Here is a 21,787-nt window from a genome sequence, read left to right on the forward strand (position 1 = left end):
GGAGACCACCCAGGTGACGCCTTTTAGGCTCGTCCATGGCAGGGAGGCCACGACCACGCTAGACGCCATGCTCCCAATGTTACCGAAGAATATAACGTCGACGTCGCCGCCTACCTTCAACGCGCAGAATGAGCTCGAAGACTTGCTGGAAGACTTGCTACACTCTCCTATTCGGAGATTTCAATTTTCCGATCATTGACTGGCATAATCTAACTGCTACAGGTAATAAGGATGCTAATGAATTTCTAGACGTCTGCCTTAATTTTAACCTCGTTCAAACTGTATTCGAACCAACCCGTGTAACTGAAGACTGCGCTAATATCCTGGACCTAATATTAACGGATAATCCTGAATGCGTTCATTCCATCATGTATCTTCCAGGCGTCAGCGATCACCACGTCATACATGCCGGCTTCACGATTAAACTGTCCTTACGCGTAACTACTAAACGAACTATCCGACTGTACGATAAAGGAAACTACACAGCAATAAATAATGAACTTCGCGCATTTTTACCAGTATTTCAATCTAGCTTTCATCAAAGATCCATCCATGATAGCTGGTTCTTGTTTAAGAGGAAAATCGAAGGTTTGGTCGACAGGTTTATTTCAAGCATAAATATACGAAATAACCCTCAAAACCCATGGTTCACAAATACGGTCAAACGTCTTGAAAATAGAAAGAAGCGTCTTTTCCGATCAGCCAAGTTGCTTCCTAGTCAGAACGCTTGGAACAAATATTATGCAGCCGAAAAAACTTATTTATCAAGTATTCGAGAAGCCAAACGCACTTTTTTTAACTCCGATCTGCCTAAAATGTTGTCAACTAACCCCCGTAGGTTCTGGCAAGTCATTAACCCCCAGCACACACGCACTGTTTCCCTCACCGATGCTTCGGGTGCAACTGTCTCTGAAACTGAATGCGCCAACATGTTCAACACAGCCTTTTCATCCGTGTTTACTACCGAAACAGAGTCGACATTTCCTCCAAACCCCCCAATTGTTCAAGATACTATGCCTCCTCTTATCTTTTCTTCTGCATGATTTTTGTCACTAATAGAAAACATTAAAATATCATCCTATGCTGGAATTGACAATATCAACGCTAAAATACTGATTAATACCAAAGATATATGTTCATCTCTGCTGTGCTTGTTATTCGCTCAGTCACTCTTCACAGGTCAACTGCCCATAGAGTGGAAAAATGGGAAGGTCGTTCCAGTCTACAAATCAGGTAACAAGAACTCGCCGCTTAATTACCGCCCCATCTCTCTGACTAGTATTCCCTGCAAAATCATGGAACACGTCATCTATACCCACATCATGACATTCCTTGATTCGAATAACTTCTTCCATTCTGCTCAGCACGGGTTTCGCCGGCGTTACTCCTGCGAGACCCAACTTGCAACATTCATTCATGATCTGCATGCTAACCTTGATTCTAATCTACAGACTGATATCATTTTTCTAGATTTCGCCAAAGCCTTTGATAAAGTACCCCATAAACGCCTGTTGATAAAACTTTCTCGATTAAATTGGCACCCCAATATTTTGAAGTGGATCGTAGAATTTTTGACTAATCGTTGGCAGTTTGTCTCCGTTAACAATAAAAACTCTAACTCACTCTCAGTAACGTCGGGCGTCCCACAGGGATCTATGCTTGGCCCACTACTGTTTCTTATATACATTAATGATTTCCCTTCAAATGTAATATCTAACATACGCATGTTCGCTGACGACTGTGTACTTTATCGTGCTATTCTCACCACCGCTGACCAATCTTCTCTTCAAAACGATCTTAATGCCGTTCAGGAGTGGTGTAATAAATGGCTAATGGAACTTAACCCACGTAAGTGTAATCTTTTATCCATTAGCCGTCGCCGTAATCTTTTAACCTTCTCTTACGTTCTGAAGTTCCCGTACAACTAGTTCAATCATACAAGTATCTAGGCATAACTATTTCTAGCGATCTTTCTTGGAGCCTGCATGTTACTAATATAATATCGTCAGCAAACAAGACATTAAGTTTCCTAAAGCGCCATCTTCATCATGCTCCCCATCATGTCAAGTTATTAGCTTACAAGTCATTAGTCAGGTCCAAACGAGAATTTGCGTCGCCCACCTGGAATCCTCATCAAGCATATCTCATCAATGCCCTCGAATCTGTTCAGAATCGCGCTGCTCGTTTCATTCATTCATCCTACTCTTATGACATCAGTGTTTCGTCCTTAAAAACAGCATCCGGATTATCACTCTTATCGCTCCGCCGTCGCATTGCCAGCATGTCTTTATTTCACAAATTCTTCCACAGCCCTATGCACATCGCACCTTATATTCTTCCACCCGCACGCATGTCTCGCCGCACCAGCCATCACCTACAAGTTTCCCGTCCACGATCACGAACCGTCACTTTTTCTAATTCCTTCTTTCCTCGTGCAGCCGCAGACTGGAACGGCCTTCCAAACAACGTTGCCATCATCACCTGCCCACGTATTTTCACTGATATTGTAGAAACTTTCCTGTCATTGTGAATTTGTGCTTTTATTCTTGCCACCCCTTATGTAACACCCCTTTTAAGGGGCCTTTAAGGTAATAAAATTAAATGAAATGAAATGAATTACGGGTCAAAGACCAGCAGCGGACCGACGCCAGACGCTACAACCTACGAATACGCGGCGCGAAATACCGATTCTGGTTATGGGTGCCCATTCTCTGCCGCAGGTTGAGTGAAAAGCTTTCGCGCCGCTATTTCTTCCCGTACAAGTTCTGCGTCGGTTAGGTGAACTGGACTACGAAGTAGTCCCTGAAGAAATGACTGCATCCCAGCAATATCGCCTACGACCAGTAGTTGTCCATGTCGTCCGTCTAAAGCCCTATTATCCGCGTTATAGGACGCTGTTTCCAAACTCATTGTTTATTTTTTTTCACAATCCATTTTATTTGTTTGCCGTCGCCTTATGTTTTAAAGCATCGCGTCGATGCTTCTTCGAGATGGGAGTAATGCCGAAAATCTTTGTACTGCTTGTTCATTCTTCAGAGCTGCGTGTGAGTCGGTTTATCTTTTTGTTTTTTATCCACGAAGCCACTAGATTTATCTCGACTGACCGCATCCAGGCGGGCCCGCCTCTTCGTTGCTCCAGATTGTTTTAGTAACTTTGCATGCTTGATCTCGAAAGTTCTCTGTCAGCTTTCAATTTGATAATTTATTTCAGGTTCGTTCATGGCCCTTGACAGAGCATTATAGAAAGGAGTGCGCGCTTACAGATCCTTACAGAATGATTTACACAACGGGTTATTTAAAACAATAGCTAACGCGTGTATTTAGCAGCATCATTACAGAAGATTTCGAAGTGAAGAGAATAAAAACTAAACAATGTTGCAAAAAAGTATGAAGCACGAAAAACTTCTAGGTTTGAGAAAGAGCAGTATACAAGGTAGTGTTAAGGCATAAGGTAATTTAGAAATACTCATAACACAAGCCATAATACAAAGCAATGACAACACAGTTAGCAAGAGCAAGCGGCACAAATGACGCCAATACGTGTTTGAAATTGGCGAAATCACTATATATAGGATAGCAGCGGGAAAATAAATGAATCGATCATTTTATCTAATATACTACAAAATGATCTGTCAACCGTTTTACAGATTCTTCAATGTTATCAGTAGCAAGCAGGGCTGCAGGTAGGTGCTTCCACTCCGATGACGTCCTGGGAATGAAAGATGCCAAGCAAGCAGTAGGGCGGCAAAGTGGGATGCCGACCTCGTGCGGATCATCAACGCGTGATGAAATGCCGGCAGGTCGAATAAACAGTGCTCTCTTTAGGTATACGTTCCTATGATAAATTTTAAAGAAAAGATTCAGTGGTGACAGTATAACCGATAGCGGCGGGCATTCTGTTCGATGACCGCCGAGCTCGCCTGTTGCTAAGACGCCGCCGAGTCATTCAATTCTTTGCGGGCTCAAGTCAGCCCAAATAAAGAGTTTCCTTTAGAAGCCATTCTCGCTGTTTTCCTGTTCGCCGGATTGCGGTCGCCACTACGTGACAGTATTTACTCGTTTATAAAACTTCGCACTGCCAAAATATGGGCCAAGGGGCTCATCAAGCTGCTCATAGCAGCTTTTTATCCTTGTCCTAGCATTTCTTTTGTTGTATACAGAAGAATGCTGAATAAAGATTGATTCATTCATTCACTTATTTATTCATTGATTTATTGATTGATTCATTCATTGACTGATTGATTCATTCATTGACTGATTGATTGATTTAACTGACTGACTGATTGATTGATTGATTCATTCATTCATTTGAATGATTGGTTCCTGTAGTGCATCTCACTCACCACTCCCGGCCGACTAAGGCGACCGGCTTTCCTCGGCTGCTGCGCCAGCGCCACCTGCTGTGTCTCGCCCAGAACCCCGAGAAGGAGGAGCAGCGGCAAGGAGAGGTCTCGCCGGCTCATGGTGACGTCACAGGCACCTGCAAACGGATGCAGATCAGAAGGAAGCGCTGAAGGCACAGAGGTTCATTACACGAACCTGGGTACGTATTAAAAATACAGATTGCGATCCCAGAGGCCGAGGGCACAATGTAATAAAAAATTACGAGGAACTTTAGCGGCTAAAGTGGTGAAAGGCGAAAGCCTGAGTACTGCATTCTGCTACACGATTATTCACTGTACATTTTGTTGGTGCATTAATTAACTGCCAATTAATGACGCTTAAGCTTCGAATTTAGGAGTGGAACGCGACAGCGTGTTGTAGCGCTGCCACGGAGTCCAAGGAACGCCGCCACCCGTTCGGCGCGATGCGTTGCCCTTTGAACGCAACGTTTTTTGAGGAAAGGAAATGGGGCTGTAATTCCCTGTCATCTCGGTGGACACCTGAGCCGCACCGTACAGGAAGGGAGGAAGTGTGAGTGAAAGAAGAAAGAGGGCCGTAATGAAGAAAATGAAAATTGTATTTGAGGAAAGGAAGTTGCGCAGTAACTGCCTCACATATTTCGGTGGACACCCGTCAAAATTCGCGCGCGGTGATGTCACGACAATTTGGACCAATCTGAAACGCGGACAAATACGCCTTTGTCATCGGTAAATTGTTTTTTGAGGAAAGGAAATGTATCTGTCTCTCATATCTCAGTGGACACCTAAACCTGGCCGTAACGGGAAGGGAGGAAGATGGGAGTGAACAAAGACACCGTATTCACTAGAAGCACCTTTGTTCATTCCAGACCATCGAGCCGGCATGGCGGAATGGTAGCGTGCTCGACTCGCACTCCGGAGGCCGGGGTTCGATTCCCAAGCTCGGCCAATTTCCTACTGGGTTTTATTTATTTACCTGGTCTGACTAGAAAGGTTAATTAGACTAATTCGTTAAGTAAGCAATTAACAAAACTCAGTCAAACTTACTTGGAGCATCACTATACGATCCCTTTAATTGGTTGCATGGTTAGTAGCCAAAGTACAATTGGCCCCGTTTAAAATTCGCGCACTGTGACGTCACGACCGTTTCGACCAATTGAAAAGCGTGACATTTCTGTCGACAGCTCCTGCTTACAACGGTGAGGCATTAAAGGCTACCGCCTTAAAATCGAATCAGTCAGGGAGAAATTACTCATTCACATCCGCCCAAGCGCAGCCAGCCGGCTTCAAAAGAAAGCTAAACCGCTTTCCCAGAAACTTCGCAGTTGAAGAAAAAAATTTGTCCTGCTCCGGCGTTCGAACCCGGGACCTCCGCTTCCAAGCACCATTCCTTGCGGGAAGCCACAAGTGACCGGAAGGCAGTTGGAACAATGGGCATCAATACTGACGAAATGGGCACGGCTAAAAAGGTAAGCAGAAACCCAGGTAATTATGAAAGAAGGAAGCCCGATATTTTCAAGCTTATGTATTCGTTTTAAGTCTAGGGTTCGACGGAATCCCGTCTGGCGAGGGATATGCACGCTGATTTGTCAAAGAAAACATACACTCGCCAATGATGCAAAGAAAATAAAAGGAATTGACGTTTCGGAGCCCGTACGGGTGCCTTGATCAGAAAGAAGCGAATAAGGGCGGGAAGGGAAGCTATATTCTGTAAATTCTGTAAGGGAAGTATTCTGTAAATAAAATACATGGGCGATTTTTCGAAGGGTGCGCAAGTATACCTCTGGGAGATTACCACGGGTCCGGTTGATCATGCGTCTCGTTGAGTAAATGTAGAGTTATTCTATGAGAAGGAATTTCGGCAATGATTTTTACTTTGCAGTCACACGTGTTGCGTCCCTGTCGATGATATGGCCAGTTTTCTGATGATTTTGCGCTAAAGCGTTTGAGTTAGTTTTTCCTTCGGCGACGTCATGTGGTGCTGCTTGAGCCCTTTCTTGAATTTTCCTGTTTCTCCGATATAGGAAGCGTCACAATCACGACAGCGGATCTTGTAGATAACACATGGATAGATATCGAGGTCAAGAGGGTCCTTGACCCGCAAGAGCCGTTGCCGAAGTTTGCATGAAGGAACTGAATATCGGACAGAATATCGGTTAGATGGGACTGAATATATAAAAGAGATGTCGACACTTTTGCAGGAAGCAAACACTTCTGCAAAGATAAACAGGGACCCGACCACAAAAATAGAAGGTGAACAGCACAAGCTTCTCGCTGAGGTTTTCAAATACGTGCCCCCGTCCGATGGTCAGTACATCTACAGCAAGCTTCTGTGTCACAATGGCGCCACTCCTGCCATCTACAGCGAGCCACAATTGCACAAAGAGGGCACACCGCTCCGTCTAATTGTGGATTTTACACGGTCCTCATTGAACAAGCTCTCTGGCTACCTTCACCGGGTGCTGGCCCCTTTAGCTGGTAAAACCGCTACACACGTCCGGGAAGGAAGCGACGTTGTCGAGAAGCTGCACAAAGCGCCCATTGAGGACACCCAAGTAATGGCTTCTTTCGATGTGAAGTCTTTGTTCACATCTGTGCCTGTGGATTTTGCGGTGGAGTTTTGCAAGAAAGCCCTGAACGAAAACGCGGCTTTGCCTGAACGAACCCCGACTGAAGCCGACGACCTCTGCCGACTCCTAAAACTCTGCCTCTTCAATACTTTTCACTTTCAACAACTTCTACCCTCAGACTTTCAGAACAACCATGGATGCCTCAGTTTCTGTAGCATGTGCTAACCCTGCATTAGAATTAACAGATGGCAAGATGGCACTTTCAGTCTGACCTAACTTGGCATTACCATATTGCCACGGACCTGGCTCGAGCTACCTGCGCACTAAATCGTGACGAGGACGAAGCGGTCGCATTCGCGTGAAGCGTGCTCGAGCTGACTCTGGTCTGGGCGATTAAAAACCTCAGCCGTTCTGCGGGCCCCCTCTGCGTCTACGACTGTGCTCCGTCTGGCCGTGCTGCCGTGCGCATAGCCATGGGTGCGCTCTCTTTAGGCAGGAGTCCGAAGTCCGGAGACAAGCCGCGGAGCCTGCGGCTGACACGATGGACGGGGGTTCGCACAAGAGGCACCGGGCTTGTGCTTCGGCTCTCCGAGGAAGGATGGAGTATCAGCCGAGAATACTCAAGCGACCTCCACCAGATGTCACAGGACTAATGCCACGGACCTGGCTCGAGCTACCTGCGCACTAAGCCGTGACGAGGACGAAGCGGTCGCATTCGCGTGAGGCGGGCTCGAGCTGACTCTGGTCTGGGCGATTAAAAACCTCGGCCATTCTGCAGTCCCCCTCTACGTCTACGACTGTGCTCCGTCTGGCCTGTGACAATATTAACACAATCATAGCATCAGCAAATCGTGCACTCGGCCTTCTGAGGAGTAATCTCAAACACGGGCCTTGACACTTAAAAAAACCTGCTTACATCACATGACATGTTTACATCACGCTAATCCGCCCGAAAGTTGAGTACGCTTCTGCCATATGGGACCCTCAAGAAGCATTTATCATATCGGGATTTGGAGCCGGCACGCTTACCGACATGAAACTTACGCCTCTTCTGTTGCTGCAGGTTGCTGTTACCTTTGTAGCTGCACTCAAGTTCGATGACGACCGAGGGACACCAACTGCCGCTCGCACTTTTGGATCCCCTTCATCGACAGCATCGACATGGGTGGCACCGGCAGCCAGCGGAACTTTGAAGCATCCGTCCACTATCAGCGTTATGCCGTGTGGGGATACACATGAATCCCCTGCCCCATTGTAACGGCCGCGCGTAATTATCACGCGATGCTATGCGCGCGCCGTTCGGGAGGTTTTGCGAGGGAGGGCACTCTCGCTACCCCCGCTTCCTTTCGCTCCCCGCCGCGACGCCGCCGCGGAGACTTTCCCTCTTTCCGCTCTTACAACGGAGAGACCTCCTCTCCAAAGACCGGGAGGAGACGCGTTTCTCCCGAGGCTCGCTTGTCTTCTGGCGGGAGCCGTGCACACGCACGGATCAGAGATCTGCCACGGAGACCGCTGCCCTTATCGCCCGGCCACCGCGTGTGACTTGACCGCCGCGGGCCGTGAGCGAGGAACCACGCGAGGTGAGCGGAACCTTCTTCCCCCACATTTTTGCGTGCGTTCTTTCCTTTGTGTTTTTCACCCCCGTACGCGAGCGGAACTCTCCCTCGTTACGGCGGTTGTATTCTTGCTGCTGCATTGTATTGCTCGGGAGCAATAAACGCTCATCCGAGTAGCATACTCGTGTTTGTCCCCTCTGGCCCGAACGCGCCGTGGTTGCGACTCACCGCACCGCGGGTTGGGGGTCACAGCTCTGACTGCTAGGGCTGGCACGCTGGTGCTAGAGAGCGACAACTGCTTCTAGCCCTTTGAGCGTTACTACAAGAATAACCCCCATATTCTTGGCGCCCAACGTGGGGCCAGAGGTGTGACAAACCGAGTGTCTGTGTGACCGACTGCCGACACACAGACTAGCTATGGCGCCGAGCGGGATTGACATCCAGTCCCTGCTGTGGTTGTCCAATACGGCTTCTCAGCAGCAACATCCTGGTCACGGCACTCACTTGGCTGAGACGCCTAGGCGAGCCGTCCGGACGCCTAGCGCGATGGGCGCTACTCCTCCAGCGTTACGACTTTACCGTGCGCTACAGGAGGGGCAAGAACAACGTGGTGGCGGACGCACTTTCGCGCGCGCCCGTTGACGGCTTGGGAAGTAACAACACTGCCCACTCCGCCGCGCCCGACAGCCAGAGCAGCGCGACTGCCGCGCAGCTCACACAACGCCCCGAGGGAACGAACACCCCGCCTTCCCAGGGCGAAAGCGTGAACCACTTGGAAGGCGTCAGTTCCGTGGTGAGCGTTTTCAGCAGAAGGGAGCTATTGGAGGCACAGCGGGAGGATCCATTTTGTCGAAAAGTGTTCGACGGGCTCAGGGAGCCGGGCGGCGCGGCCGCGGCGCACATGGAGGCAACTGGTATTGTTGTCCGTGCGGGGCGCTCGAACACAGCTGGTAATGCTGTGAGCGCGATGGATTCCTATCTGCTCGACTCCGATGGCATCCTGCTGAGATATATCCCCTCCGAGAAGGGTACACACGAGTCCTTCAAGGTGGTGATTTCACGCACGTTGAGAGGAGCACTTTTACGCTACTTTCATGACACGTGCATCGCTGGGCATGCGAGTGGCCCTAAGACTTACCTCAAGTTGTGCCGCCTCGCTACCTGGCCTGGCATGAAGCGGGATGCGATACGCTACGCCCACTCGTGCGACGTGTGCCAAAGGGTCAAGCCACGTGGTGGACGCCCACCTGGGCTCATGCAGCCGATCAATAGCCAGGTTCCTTGGCAAATTGCGGCTTGTGACGTCATGGGACCTTACCCCAGGACCCTCCCCCGCTAGCAGGCCGCCGCACCGAGACGCAAGGCTCGACAACAGAGCCCGGCGCCTCGTTACAACTTGCGCCTACGGCAGAACCAACTCTGACCAACGCGCAGGGAGTAATTTCTCCTGCTTAATATGGACGGAGCACCCCTTCCATATTTCGCACCACGGCTTACGGAGCAAGCACACGCTTTCTCGTCGGAAAAGACCGAGAGGGGTTAGACTAGCTCCAAAAAAAAGAAAGGGTAAATCTGGAAAGTAACTAGAAAGAAAAGACAGCTTTGCAGCCGCAGGCCAGCCTTCACAGCTGCCCGGAGGAGAGCCAGCGGACGCCGCAACGACCGTTGATGCTTCGAACATCGAGAGCCAGGCCGTTTGGAGGGCGGCCGCATTCCAAAACCAAGAGCCCGCTATCACCACCGAGCAACCATGCCGTAAAACAGCTTCCGGTCGGCCGCGGGACGAGCGGGCGAGAATTCGGAGAAAACGGGGCCTATGTCTACCATGGCGAAAACTGCAGCAGAGAAGCCGCCATGGAGTTCCCCGTGTCCCCGCGGCAGCGGTTCGCCCACGAGAGAAGCTTGGTGCCCCGCTGAGCCCGCCTCGCAAGTCCTCTGCGGCAGGGGGAAAATGGGTCGGCGCGCCTTTGTCGCCCCCCAACGAAAGGAAAAGAGGGCCATCGAGCCAAGAGCGAGCGGTTCGACCAGCTGAGTGGAGGCCTGCCGTACGCTGTGCAAAGGGACGACACGGTGTGTAATTGCTCTGAGCCTGCCTGCCGCCCGCGCGTCCCGGCAAAGCTGCCCTGGCCGACGCACGGGACCTGCGGTCATCGACCCCCCTTCAACCCTGGGCTCCCCGGTCGTACATGGCGGTCGTCTACACTGCCTTCCTGCACTGGCGTCCACGGACTTCGACGACGGCACTGCTGGCTGTGAGCTGAATCTTTTCTTAATTCGTTTTAAAGTTAAGCGGCGTTTCGCCGGCCCCACTCGGTATACCCTTTTGTGTGAACGCGGTCACTTTTCGGCCGTAGGGCAGTTTTAAGAAGGGGGGAATGTGGGGATACACATGAATCCCCTGCCCCATTGTAACGGCCGCGCGTAATTATCAGCGATGCTATGCGCGCGCCGATCGGGAGGTTTTGCGAGGGAGGGCACTCTCGCCACCCCCGCTTCCTTTCGCTCCCCGCCGCGACGCCGCCGCAGAGACTTTCCCTGTTTCCCCTCTTACAACGGAGAGACCTCCTCTCCACAGCCCGGGAGGAGACGCGTTTCTCCCTAGGCTCGCTTGTCTTCTGGCGGGAGCCGTGCACACGCACGGATCAGAGATCTGCCATGGAGACCGCTGCCCTTATCGCTCGGCCACCGCGTGTGACTTGACCGCCGCGGGCCGTGAGCGAGGAACTGCGCGAGGTGAGCGGAACCGTCTTCCCCCACATTTTTGCGTGCGTTCTTTCCTTTGTGTTTTTCACCCCGTACGCGAGCGGAACACTCTCCCTCGTTACGGCGGTTGTATTGTTGCTGCTGCATTGCATTGCTCGGGAGCAATAAACGCTCATCCGAGTAGCATACTCGTGTTTGTCCCCTCTGGCCCGAACCCACCGTGGTTGCGACTCACCGCACCGCGGGTTGGGGGTCACAGCTCTGACTGCTAGGGCTGGCAAGCTGGTGCTAGAGAGCGACAACTGCTTCTTGCCCTTTGAGCGTTACTAGAAGAATAACCCCCATATTCGCAGCCGATCAATAGCCAGGTTCCTTGGCAAATTGCGGCTTGTGACGTCATGGGACCTTACCCCAGGACCCTCCCCCGCCAGCAGGCAGCCGCACCGAGACGCAAGGCTCGACAACACAGCCCGGCGCCTCGTTACAACTTGCGCTCACGGCAGAACCAACTCTGACCAACGCGCAGGGAGTAATTTCTCCTGCTTAATATAGACGGAACACCCCTTCCATATTTCGCACCACGGCTTCCGGAGCAAGCACACGCTTTCTCGTCGGAAAAGGCCGAGAGGGGTTAGACTAGCTCAAAAAAAAAGAAAGGGCAAATCTGGAAAGTAACTAGAAAGAAAAGACAGTTTTGCAGCCGCAGGCCAGCCTTCACAGCTGCCCGGAGGAGAGCCAGCGGACGCCGCAACGACCGTTGCTGCTTCGAACATCGAGAGCCAGGCCGTTTGGAGGGCGGCCGGATTCCAAAACCAAGAGCCCGCTGTCACCACCGAGCAACCATGCCGTAAAACAGCTTCCGGTTGGCCGCGGGACGAGCGGGCGAGAATTCGCAGAAAACGGGGCCTATGTCTACCATGGCGAAAACTGCAGCAGAGAAGCCGCCTTGGAGTTCCCCGTGTCCCCGCGGCAGCGGGGTATTTTGCATCGGTTAGTCTAAAATACCCCCTTCATATTCTGGCGTCAGTAGCAGAAGGGATTTTGAAAAAGCTAAAGGGGGGCAACGCTGTCCCTCTTTCTAAACAAAGAAATCTGGCAATTATACCCTATGTCCATGTCGTGTCCCACAATCTGAAGAGAATAGCTAAAAAGGCTGGAGTTGATGTTGTTTTTTCGGCGCCTCTGAGACTCAGTGGCTTGTGTGCGAGAGTGAATGGCCAGGATAAAAGATCGGAATCTGGTCATGACTGCAAGAAAAACCACAGGACGAAGTACGTGCCATGCCAAGATAACGTGGTGTATTCAGTCCCGTTGACGTGTGGTGCTTCATACATCGGCCAAACGGGCCGTTGTCTAAATGAAAGATTTAGAGAGCATGGAAGCAACGTTAAGAATGCGGCCCGCCACATAGGTATTCACTGTCGTGATTGTTCCTGTTTTCCGAAATTCAAAAACAGCCATGTAGTTACCAAACACAAGGATAAACTTACTAGAGAGATAATCGAGGCATCTGAAATCATGAAGCTGGGTGAGAATTGTATCAGCACCCCTTCCGTAGCCATTTCGTTGAAAGAGCACAACTATCTGATGTCATATGACCGATGTACACGCGATACAGCTGTTTGCGCATAGTGACTGGGATGAAACCTTCTGCTCCTCTCTCTTTCATTTGTTATTTTTTCGAAGGTGCTGAAGTATATATATGTTGATTGCATCCGGAATAAACATTTGTTGTCAGTTCAGCGCTGTGTTTGTCCTCTCCTTCCCTTGGCCTTGTGCCGTTGCGCTGCTTCACTAGATGTGTCAGACCAACTCGCCCACCAGTTCATGTTGTCATGTGTGTACTGTTCACCGATTGCCGTCAAAGAAGGATAAGATTCCTGGCATCATATGTCGATTCACAAATCAAAAGGTCAGAGATGTGTGGTGGTCCAAAAGGCGTCTAGTAAGCAGCGCCGATGAAGAAATAAGGATCTTTGAAAACTTGACAAAGCGAAATCGGGAACTTTTGAGGGAGGTGAAAGAATGGGCAAAGAGTGCGGGGTACAAGTATGTCTGGCACAACAACGGCAAAATTCTGATCAGAAGGATTGACGGTGCGAACGCGATTGTCGTATCTGATGGAAGTAAGCTTGCGAAGCTTACCTCAGCCATTTTTTTTTCGCTCTTTTCATTTGACACTTTAGCGAACAATGCATTCCGTCTCGGATAGATATGTTATACCAATTGACTTCGCGAATCATCTTGGCCCAGCCTTTCTAAAGTCCTTCAAATGCCTCCATCTAAATGGCCCATCAATTAGACACAAAGTACCTAGTTTAACTGTCCTACTACAACAATTAGATGTTACATTCAATGTTATTATGATAACCGAAACCTGGTGTACAGATGATTCAGAAGTACCTCGGTTTCCCAACTGTCAAACATTCTTCTTAAAGCGTGATGTAGGCCGTGGTGGTGGCGTTTGTTTGTTAATTAAAAGTGAACATGAACCTGAGCTTTTACCGCAGTTTACTCGGACCACAGCAGATTATGAAGTTCTATCAGTGCTTGCAGAAAATTCTCTTTTCGTTGTTTGTTATCGGCCACACCAGGGTTGCATTCCTGTTTTCCTTGGTTTCCTTGAGTCGTTGTTTTCGTTTGTCATCGACAGGAGACTTACGTTCGTTTGTGGTGGAGACATGAACATAAACATGTGCTCTAATGACAGTTGTAAGAAAAGTTTTGACCTATTACTAAAAGTGAGCGGGCTTTCTAATGTGATTCAGCTACCAACGCGCATAACAACTAGATCATCGTCACTTATAGATCTGTTCGTAACAAACGCTATCAATAAGTCAACTAAATGCGGAGTAATTGTTTCAGACATTAGCGATCATCTGCCGATATTCTTGTGTTTGAAAAGAAAACTAAAAAAATGAGACCAAACAATCATTCTCTTATCAAGCGATCACGGAAGAAAGCCTTCTCGCTTTTAGACAACGTGCATCTGAAGCCGATTGGGAAGCTATTCTCTCTGAACGTGACGCGAACGAGGCTTATGAATACTTCCTCGCTATATTGAAACCAATGTACGCTGCCTATTTCCCAACAAAGACTTTTAAGCGGACTAAAAAAACCCGCAAACCATGGCTCACAGCTGATCTCCTGCTTAAGACAGACAAGAAAAATGCACTCTACCATAAATTTATCAGGACAAAAGAGACGGATGATTTGTCTATTTTCAAAGCATATCGTAACCGCCTTAACAAGGAACTTGGGAAAGCTAGGAATGAATATTTCGAAAATGATTTTGAGGCAACTAAAGGGCGTGGTGACCTTGTTTGGAAAAAACTTAACAACCTTATAGCTAATGATACTGCTGCCAGACGAATTTCTTCAGTGAAATTAAATGGGGTACAGGTGTCTGACCAGGGTTTAGCGAACGAGTTTAATAAGTACTTTGTTGGTCTTTGCCGCGACACGGACGTAGATAATGACTTCAATTGTGTCCCACTACTAGACAAAACGATATATCTTAATCCTGTTAATGAAGCCGAAATAATGACTATTTTCACTGAGCTTAAAAATAGTACTTCATGCGATATTGATGGACTACAGATACGGCCCATAAGATCGATTTTTGACATTATTTTACCCTACATAACCCGTATAATTAATCTATGTATTGCAAATGCTGTTTTTCCTGTCGAAATGCAAGTTGCCCGCTGTTCTGTACTTTTTAAGAAGGGTGATAGGAACCAGCTAGGCAATTACCGCCCGATATCAATTCTTCCAATATTCTCAAAGGTGCTCGAAAAACCGCTTCATAAACGCTTTGCGGCATTTGAATCCAGACACCATATACTTACCAAATCACAATATGGATTTAGAAAGCACCTTTCCAAAGAATTTGCACTGTTAGATCAGAAGGAATATATACTAAAACAATTTGAACAGAATAGGATAGTTTTAGGAGTATTCATTGATTTTACAAAGGCGTTTGACCTTATCAATCAATTACTTCTCCAGAAGCTTGAACGCTATGGCTTCCGCGGGCACGCAGCATCGATAGTTAAGTCATATCTTCAATATCGCCGGCAGGCTGTTAGTGTAAATGACTTCATCTCTGAAACTCTCCCTGTTCGCGCGGTGTGCCGCGAGGGAGTATACTCAGTCCTTTTCTTTTCAATCTTTATATTAATGACATCGTCAATGTACTTCCCTTCACAAAATTTATTATATACGCAGACGATACCAGCATGTTCTTGGCTGGTGAAAATGCTAATGAGTTAATAGATACAGCAAACTGCATGCTCGAACATCTATACCAGTTGACACAAAAGAATGCATTACAAATTAATGTAAACAAAACAAAAGCAGTTATCTTCCGGGCCAAGAATAAACAAGTTCACCTGACAAAACAATTATGTTTGCGATCTTGTCCACTGGAAATAGTGGCACATTTCAAAACCCTGGGGGTTGTCTTTAATCAGCAAATGTCCTGGGACGATCACATAGCCCACATAACTTCTAAGTTGTCACAAATAATTGGTATACTCCATCGCAACCGTGATATCTTGCTGTCTTGTGTTATGATGTTAGTTTATCACTCTTTATTCCATTCTCGCATTAACTACTGTAGCCTTATCTGGGGTACTACACCACAGGAAAATCTGAGCAAATTACTTGTATTGCAAAAAAAGGCAATGCGAATTGTTAAGAGATTACCAAGGTTACATCACACAGGAGAAATATTTTTAGAGCACAAAATTATACCAGTAACAAAAATCTATGACTATCGCCTGAGCCGAACACTTAAACAGGAATTTTTGAATAAAACGTCTTTTATTCAAAATCTTTCAGGCCTGAAAAGGCGCGAACAAACTTATGAAACAAGAAATAGTGACATGTGGCAAACTAATACATTTCGAACAGCGTGCGGTCTGAGAACTTTAGAAAACCGTCTTCCACGACTTCTTAATGATCTACTAAAACAGAATATAACACCCCAATGTGTAACATTTCAGAGACTTCTAACTTACTTTCTTTGTAAACATTTCATGTAATTCTTCATGCAACGAAAACAGCCGCCTTGGAACTGTTGGTGTTCCTGGCTCGTATTCATATGTTTTCTATTAAAGTGTCTTTACCATGTAATTGCATTGTGTTAAATATTAGAATTCCTTATTTCTTTTTGCCACGTGTTTATGGTTTTGTACTGCTTTAAATATATGTGCCAGGTGCATCTCTTTTGTAACATGTTTCTGTACTATCTTATAGTGCGGTGTGCTCATCGCACGTAGTTTTCCCTTTACCTTGTATATTTTCTTTTTGCGCCGCTTTGTATGCTGCCAAAAAGGGGGGCCGTTGCTCTGTCAAGCTGTTGAAATACAGCTTTTACTTCGGTCCCCTGCGTCATCATGTAAGTACAACGTGGGGATCAAATAAACATTATTATTATTATATTATTATAGAGGCAAGGCAGGATACTATTCACCGCATTAAACGGAAATTCCACGAGCGAATGCAACAAATTGAGTGGAATGAGAAAGAAGAGCTAAGAAAGCTTGAGCTGAGGTATGCGGACGGCGGACAGCGTGGCGCTACGTCCGAATTAAAGAACAGTGTGGTGTTCGCGGGTCCCGGCAAGTAAGAAGCAATACGAAGGCTGCGTAGTACTTTATTGGGCAACAGCTGAGGTGCTTTTTCCCGCGGCGCTCATGCAGGCGCTCGCTTTTGTAGAGCCACGCCTGACGTCACTTGGCGCGTCATCACGCGTTTCACTCGGTTCTCACAAAACGCCGGCACGCGTCTCACGCGGCTCGCACAGAACTCCGGCACTCGCCTCGCACAGAACTCCGGCACGCGTCACTTCCTCCACCGCAATTTGGAGAGTCACGATGGCTGGTATCGATCAGGCGGCTTCCTGACTCGCTGAGGGTACCGCCTCGTAGGGCTCTTTCCGCTGACCACGGGTGCAGGGCTAGTTGCGGAGACAGCGGTTGATGAGGGTGGCGCACAGTCTGAAAGTTCATAACAGATGGTCTCCTCCCCCACCGCAAATGGTGACGTGTTCGCAGCTGAGGCTCGTAGCAAATGGTCCTTGTGTCGCCTCCACATGCAGGATCCGTTAGGTGTTTGCACCCTAGCCTCGTACGACACTGGCCCGGCGCGCTGCACGATAGTTGCTTTGAGCCATCTTGGTCCGCTCCTGAAACTGCGCACCAAAACCTGTTCAGCTTGTGCAAACGGCAGATTTCGTCCCAGTCCAAGCGCAAAGTACCGAACCACTCGCGTCCTAGAAGAGCTGGTCCGCCGTAGTCTACGAAGTAGAACGGAAGGTCACAGACTTGATCCTTGTACCTTACGGCTGCTTTCAAAACGCCGCAGGGCTGGATAACTTCTCCTGTGTACGTTTTCAGTCGCAGTTCCGTAGGGTCGAGTCTTAAAGGCGGTCTAAGTCTCTAGAACTGCTGTCTTGATATTACAGACACCGTAGCGCCTGTGTCTAACTCCATTCGCAAAGGTACACCTTTAATTTCGATATCCACGGGGATGGGACGGCAGGTTTTTTGAGACAGAGTCTGGATGTTTCCCGTGTCGTCACTTTCAAGAGTGCGTATCGACTTCCATGAACTCGTTGGATACTGCTTGGGACCACGGTAGGCATGCTGAACGTGGCCTTTCTTGCCGCAGTTCGTGCACTTATCTGCTATGTGCGGACAGGCGCGGGAAAAATGCTTGTCAGAGCCGCAGCGATAACACTCGAAAGAATACCTTGTTTTGGCTGGGTCTTCAGCGGTCATTTTGTGGAAGTCATCGACAGCTTCACTATCGTGCGCTTCCTGAACATTTTTCTTAGCTTCTTCCAAAGCAAGTGCGCGCTCAACGGCTTTTTGGAATGTCAGCGTTTTGTCTTCTGCAAATAAGTATTGCGGAATGTCGGTGCGGAATAAACCGCACACAAACCTGTCACGAAGTGATTCGTCCATAAAGGTACCGAATTCACAGGTATAAGCTAGTTTTCTGAGCTCGGCTACATACTGTGCGATGCTCTCATGTTGCAGCTGACATCTTCTGTGAAATTTTGCTCGCTCTCCGATCACAGACACTCTCGGGGTGAAGTGATTGCGAAGCAATTCAGCTAGCTCCTTGAACGTCTTTTCTGACGGCTTATCTGGTGCGGTCAGAGATTTCAAGAGGCTGTATGACTTCAGCCCAATGACGCTTAGCAAAACATGCACCTTGAGGTCTTCTGGAACTTTTTTCACCGCGAAAAAGGAAACTAGGCGTTCTTCGTAAGATAGCCAGTCACTCACAGTTTCGTCGAAGGCTTCTACTTGACCAATCTGACTGGAGGCTGCCATCTCAGACGTTTTGACGCCTTTCGTCGTAGGTGCGGTTGAATCCAGCGTTGCTCTTCGGTCTGTTGCCTCGGCACTCCGTTGTCCAGCTTCAGCGCTTCTTTTCTGCGTCTTGCCTTGCTTCCACCATCCTCGTCGCCAGTTGTGGTGTTCGCGGGTCCCGGCAAGTAAGAAGCGATAGAACACTGCGTAGTACTTTATTGGGCAACAGCTGAGGTGCTTTCTCCCGCGGCGCGCATGCAGGCGCTCGCTTTTGTAGAGCCACGCCTGACGTCACTTGGCGCGTCATCACGTGCCTCACTCGGTCCACACGAAACGCCGGCACGCGTCTCACGCGGCTCGCACAAAACGCCGGCACGCGTCAAACAGACCATGCATACCTAGACCCTGAAGCTCAGAGGACAGCGAGGTTGATAACGACTTCCTAGAAAAGTTGACAGAGACGTTAGGTCAAAATAACATATTGGACACTGAGATCCAGGTGGTGGAAGCCTCGGAGGCTCTGTCAATTCAGGGTGAAAAACCACTGTCACGAAAAGCAGCGCTCGAGACAGAACTATTGAATGATAGTGAGAGCGAATTGTCTGAGGAAGAAAGTTGCGAAATCACGGACGGTATATCCAGCGCACTTTCAGAGCTGCTTAAAGGGCCCGTGCCCACCCCAGCGCAGCAGACACTCTCTACCTCTCTTTGAGCGAGCCTCCTCTCCTTCCATTCCCTCCTCGAAATTCTTCTCTCCCGCTCCTCGTCGAGTAGGCTCGGCAAGGCAAAATCACCCCTTCGTTCTCCGGTGTAAGCCGGAGGCGTGGTGTCTGTGGAGTGCGTCACGGGGCGACGTCATGGCCCCGCCTTCAATAGAATTCTTTTCTTGGTTTTTGCATTTTCTCCGCACACTGAACGATCGAGAGGCGCGATCGGCTCGACCACCTAGACTTGTTAGCGAGCGCATCCTTTCATACATCTGTTTGTCATTCCCAGTTAACGAGCCACCTTTTCATTTTCTTTTAGGCCTCCCCACCGTTTCACGAGCGGAGGGGCGGAAGTCGGTGTGTTCGAAACACACGGCGAAGCGCGGACTCGGCAACCGCCCGTTTGCTTTTCTCCATGCGTGTTTGTGTTTTGTGTGTTTGTGTCTTTTCTCCGCTCCAAAGCATATGTCATTCATTGGAGTCAAGGCGTACGCAAGATGCACGAAAGATAAGCGGTGTGTGTGCGGAGCGGTCAAGTGGGCGAGCGAGGGAAAGGCTCTGCTGCACTACTAATTAAAACCTTGTTTTGGGGGGCTCGCATACTGGGCGTTTACATGAGCCCGACAAAAGTCGGGTTAAGCAGGCTGTCGGGCCGAGAACCGGTTGTCGGGCTCATGTATACGCTAGGGGGTCGAGCAAAGGGACCGTCGAGTCGAGCTGGGCCAGCCCGACTGCAGGGGGTGGGTTGGCTCTGCCCGACCCGGCTGGAAGGAGCATGTATACGCTGCCGCATCGGCTTAGCGCCTCCTCTCCTGCCTCCTCTCCGGTCTGGCTGGCGCTGTGCAGGAACTCGGAGCACTCGGCGCGCGCGCTCTTTCTTAACGGCCTGTGCATGAGGGGCAGTTGCTATCTACCGCCGCAACTCTCCGGGGGCTGGTTCGGTTACTTTGCACATATTGCTGAACGGCTGCTCCGAGTACTGAAGAAGAACTTGACGACCATTTCTTATGCAGCCACTGCTATCGGCACGCAAAGCAGGGAACTAGTAGATGGATCTCAAAACATTGAAGTCGGCATGCAATGATGGCGCATAGTATTAGCGAATAGGGCTGTATCATTTGCGTCTAGCAGGAATAAAAGTGAGGCAAGATATTACAGGGCGAAGCCACGGTTAGGGAAACATTTATTTTCATCTTCAGGGCTGGCACAATCTCTGTTGATACTTGGAAATGTATGATTGAAGATGAGCTGGAAAGGGAATCACATTGCGTTACCACTGGGTGAAGAAATAAAAACTCGATAGGTGGTTTAAAGGCGGTCTGAAGGCCTGAGGGTGGAGGAATTAGGGATGAGGTTAGTTAAATAAAATCGGATCGGAATTGGCCGGTTGATCCGATCGTACGTTGGTCAGCGGTACTTCGTCCGCTCGTCCGGCAAATATCTCTGTTGATACTTGCCGTTTGAAAACATTCGAAGTATTTGTGCCATCTGTTCTCACTGCGTGAAACACACCAGATCAGAAAGATCCTTTGCTCTTTGGAACTCCGATATCGTTTCACATACTTAGAAGGACTGAAAACAATAACAGGCGGTGCTGTAATGACCTATACAACATTGTTGTGCGGCTCGCAGTTCAAGGGATGTCAGTTACAGCCTTAAATGCTTTCGCGTTGGCTTGTGGATGAAACCAGACGGCTTGTCATTTTGGTTTGTCAATTTCTTTGTGTAGTTGACGAGAAGAATTCGGAGAAACTTCTCAGAAATGAGGTGTGTTAAGCATTTGGTGTGGCTTCTGTCAACCCATTCCGGGCAGCATAGGACGGGTGAATCTTCTAGATGTGGTTCAATGATTAGTTACAAGACTTCGAGAATTTCGATCGTGGGAGATACTTGACCGCCTTTTCAAAAAAAAAAAAAAAACGCCGGAATCACTAGAAACCCCGGCTTTGGATAGTGGTTTTCACCATGATTTGTTTTCTCGGCACCTGCTCAGGCCGTAAGAAGAGAGCGAGAAAGCGCGCGCGTCGAGACCGGCCGTGCTGGGAGATTTTTTTTTTCCGGCAGCGGAGACACCCATTAGAAATCAAAGCGAGCCGCTGCCGGCCTCGAAGACAGCGCGCACGTGAACGGGCGAACCAACCGGCCGGAAAGAGCAGCAGCGGGAAAGGGAACTTTTCGTCTGGGCGTCTTTCCTCCTCTAGCATGCGTGTAGTTTGCGTGCTCGACGCTAGGGGTAGCGACGGTCTCTGCCCGACAGAAAACCGGTTCATGTATACGCGGTAGGGTCGGACTGGTCAGCCCGACATCTGGCGCACCCCGACCCGACCCGCAACGTCGGGCTCCATGTATACGAGGCTATAGAAGAAAAGAAACTGAGAAGGGAGCGCGCACGCAGAGCGTCTCGTGACGTGATCACGGCGGGGGGGGGGGGGGGGGGGGGGGGGGGGCGAACCAACTCCCTCAGTTTTACTATTTTTTTACTTTTTATGGCTAGGGTTCAAGGCTGTCGCCGCACGCTCCCTCCGCAGTTTTTTTTTTTGTTCCTTCATGCGGGTTTGTAGG

The 21,787-nt window shown here is 49.0% G+C and overlaps 1 protein-coding gene across 1 annotated transcript in view; it reads left to right on the forward strand.

The window, feature by feature from the left end:
- Positions 1-6,544: 6,544 nt before the first annotated feature.
- LOC149345534 (uncharacterized) overlaps positions 6,545-21,787 on the forward strand; it is a 51,930-nt gene continuing 36,687 nt past the window's right edge. The window contains exon 1 of the mRNA XM_089541151.1: positions 6,545-6,916. Coding sequence (XP_089397277.1) covers positions 6,545-6,916 — 372 coding nt within the window. The remainder of the gene's footprint in view (positions 6,917-21,787) is intronic.

This window comes from Amblyomma mixtum, chromosome 4 (genome assembly GCF_055824585.1).
Source record: "Amblyomma mixtum isolate Tamu chromosome 4, ASM5582458v1, whole genome shotgun sequence".
NCBI lineage: Eukaryota > Metazoa > Arthropoda > Arachnida > Ixodida > Ixodidae > Amblyomma > Amblyomma mixtum.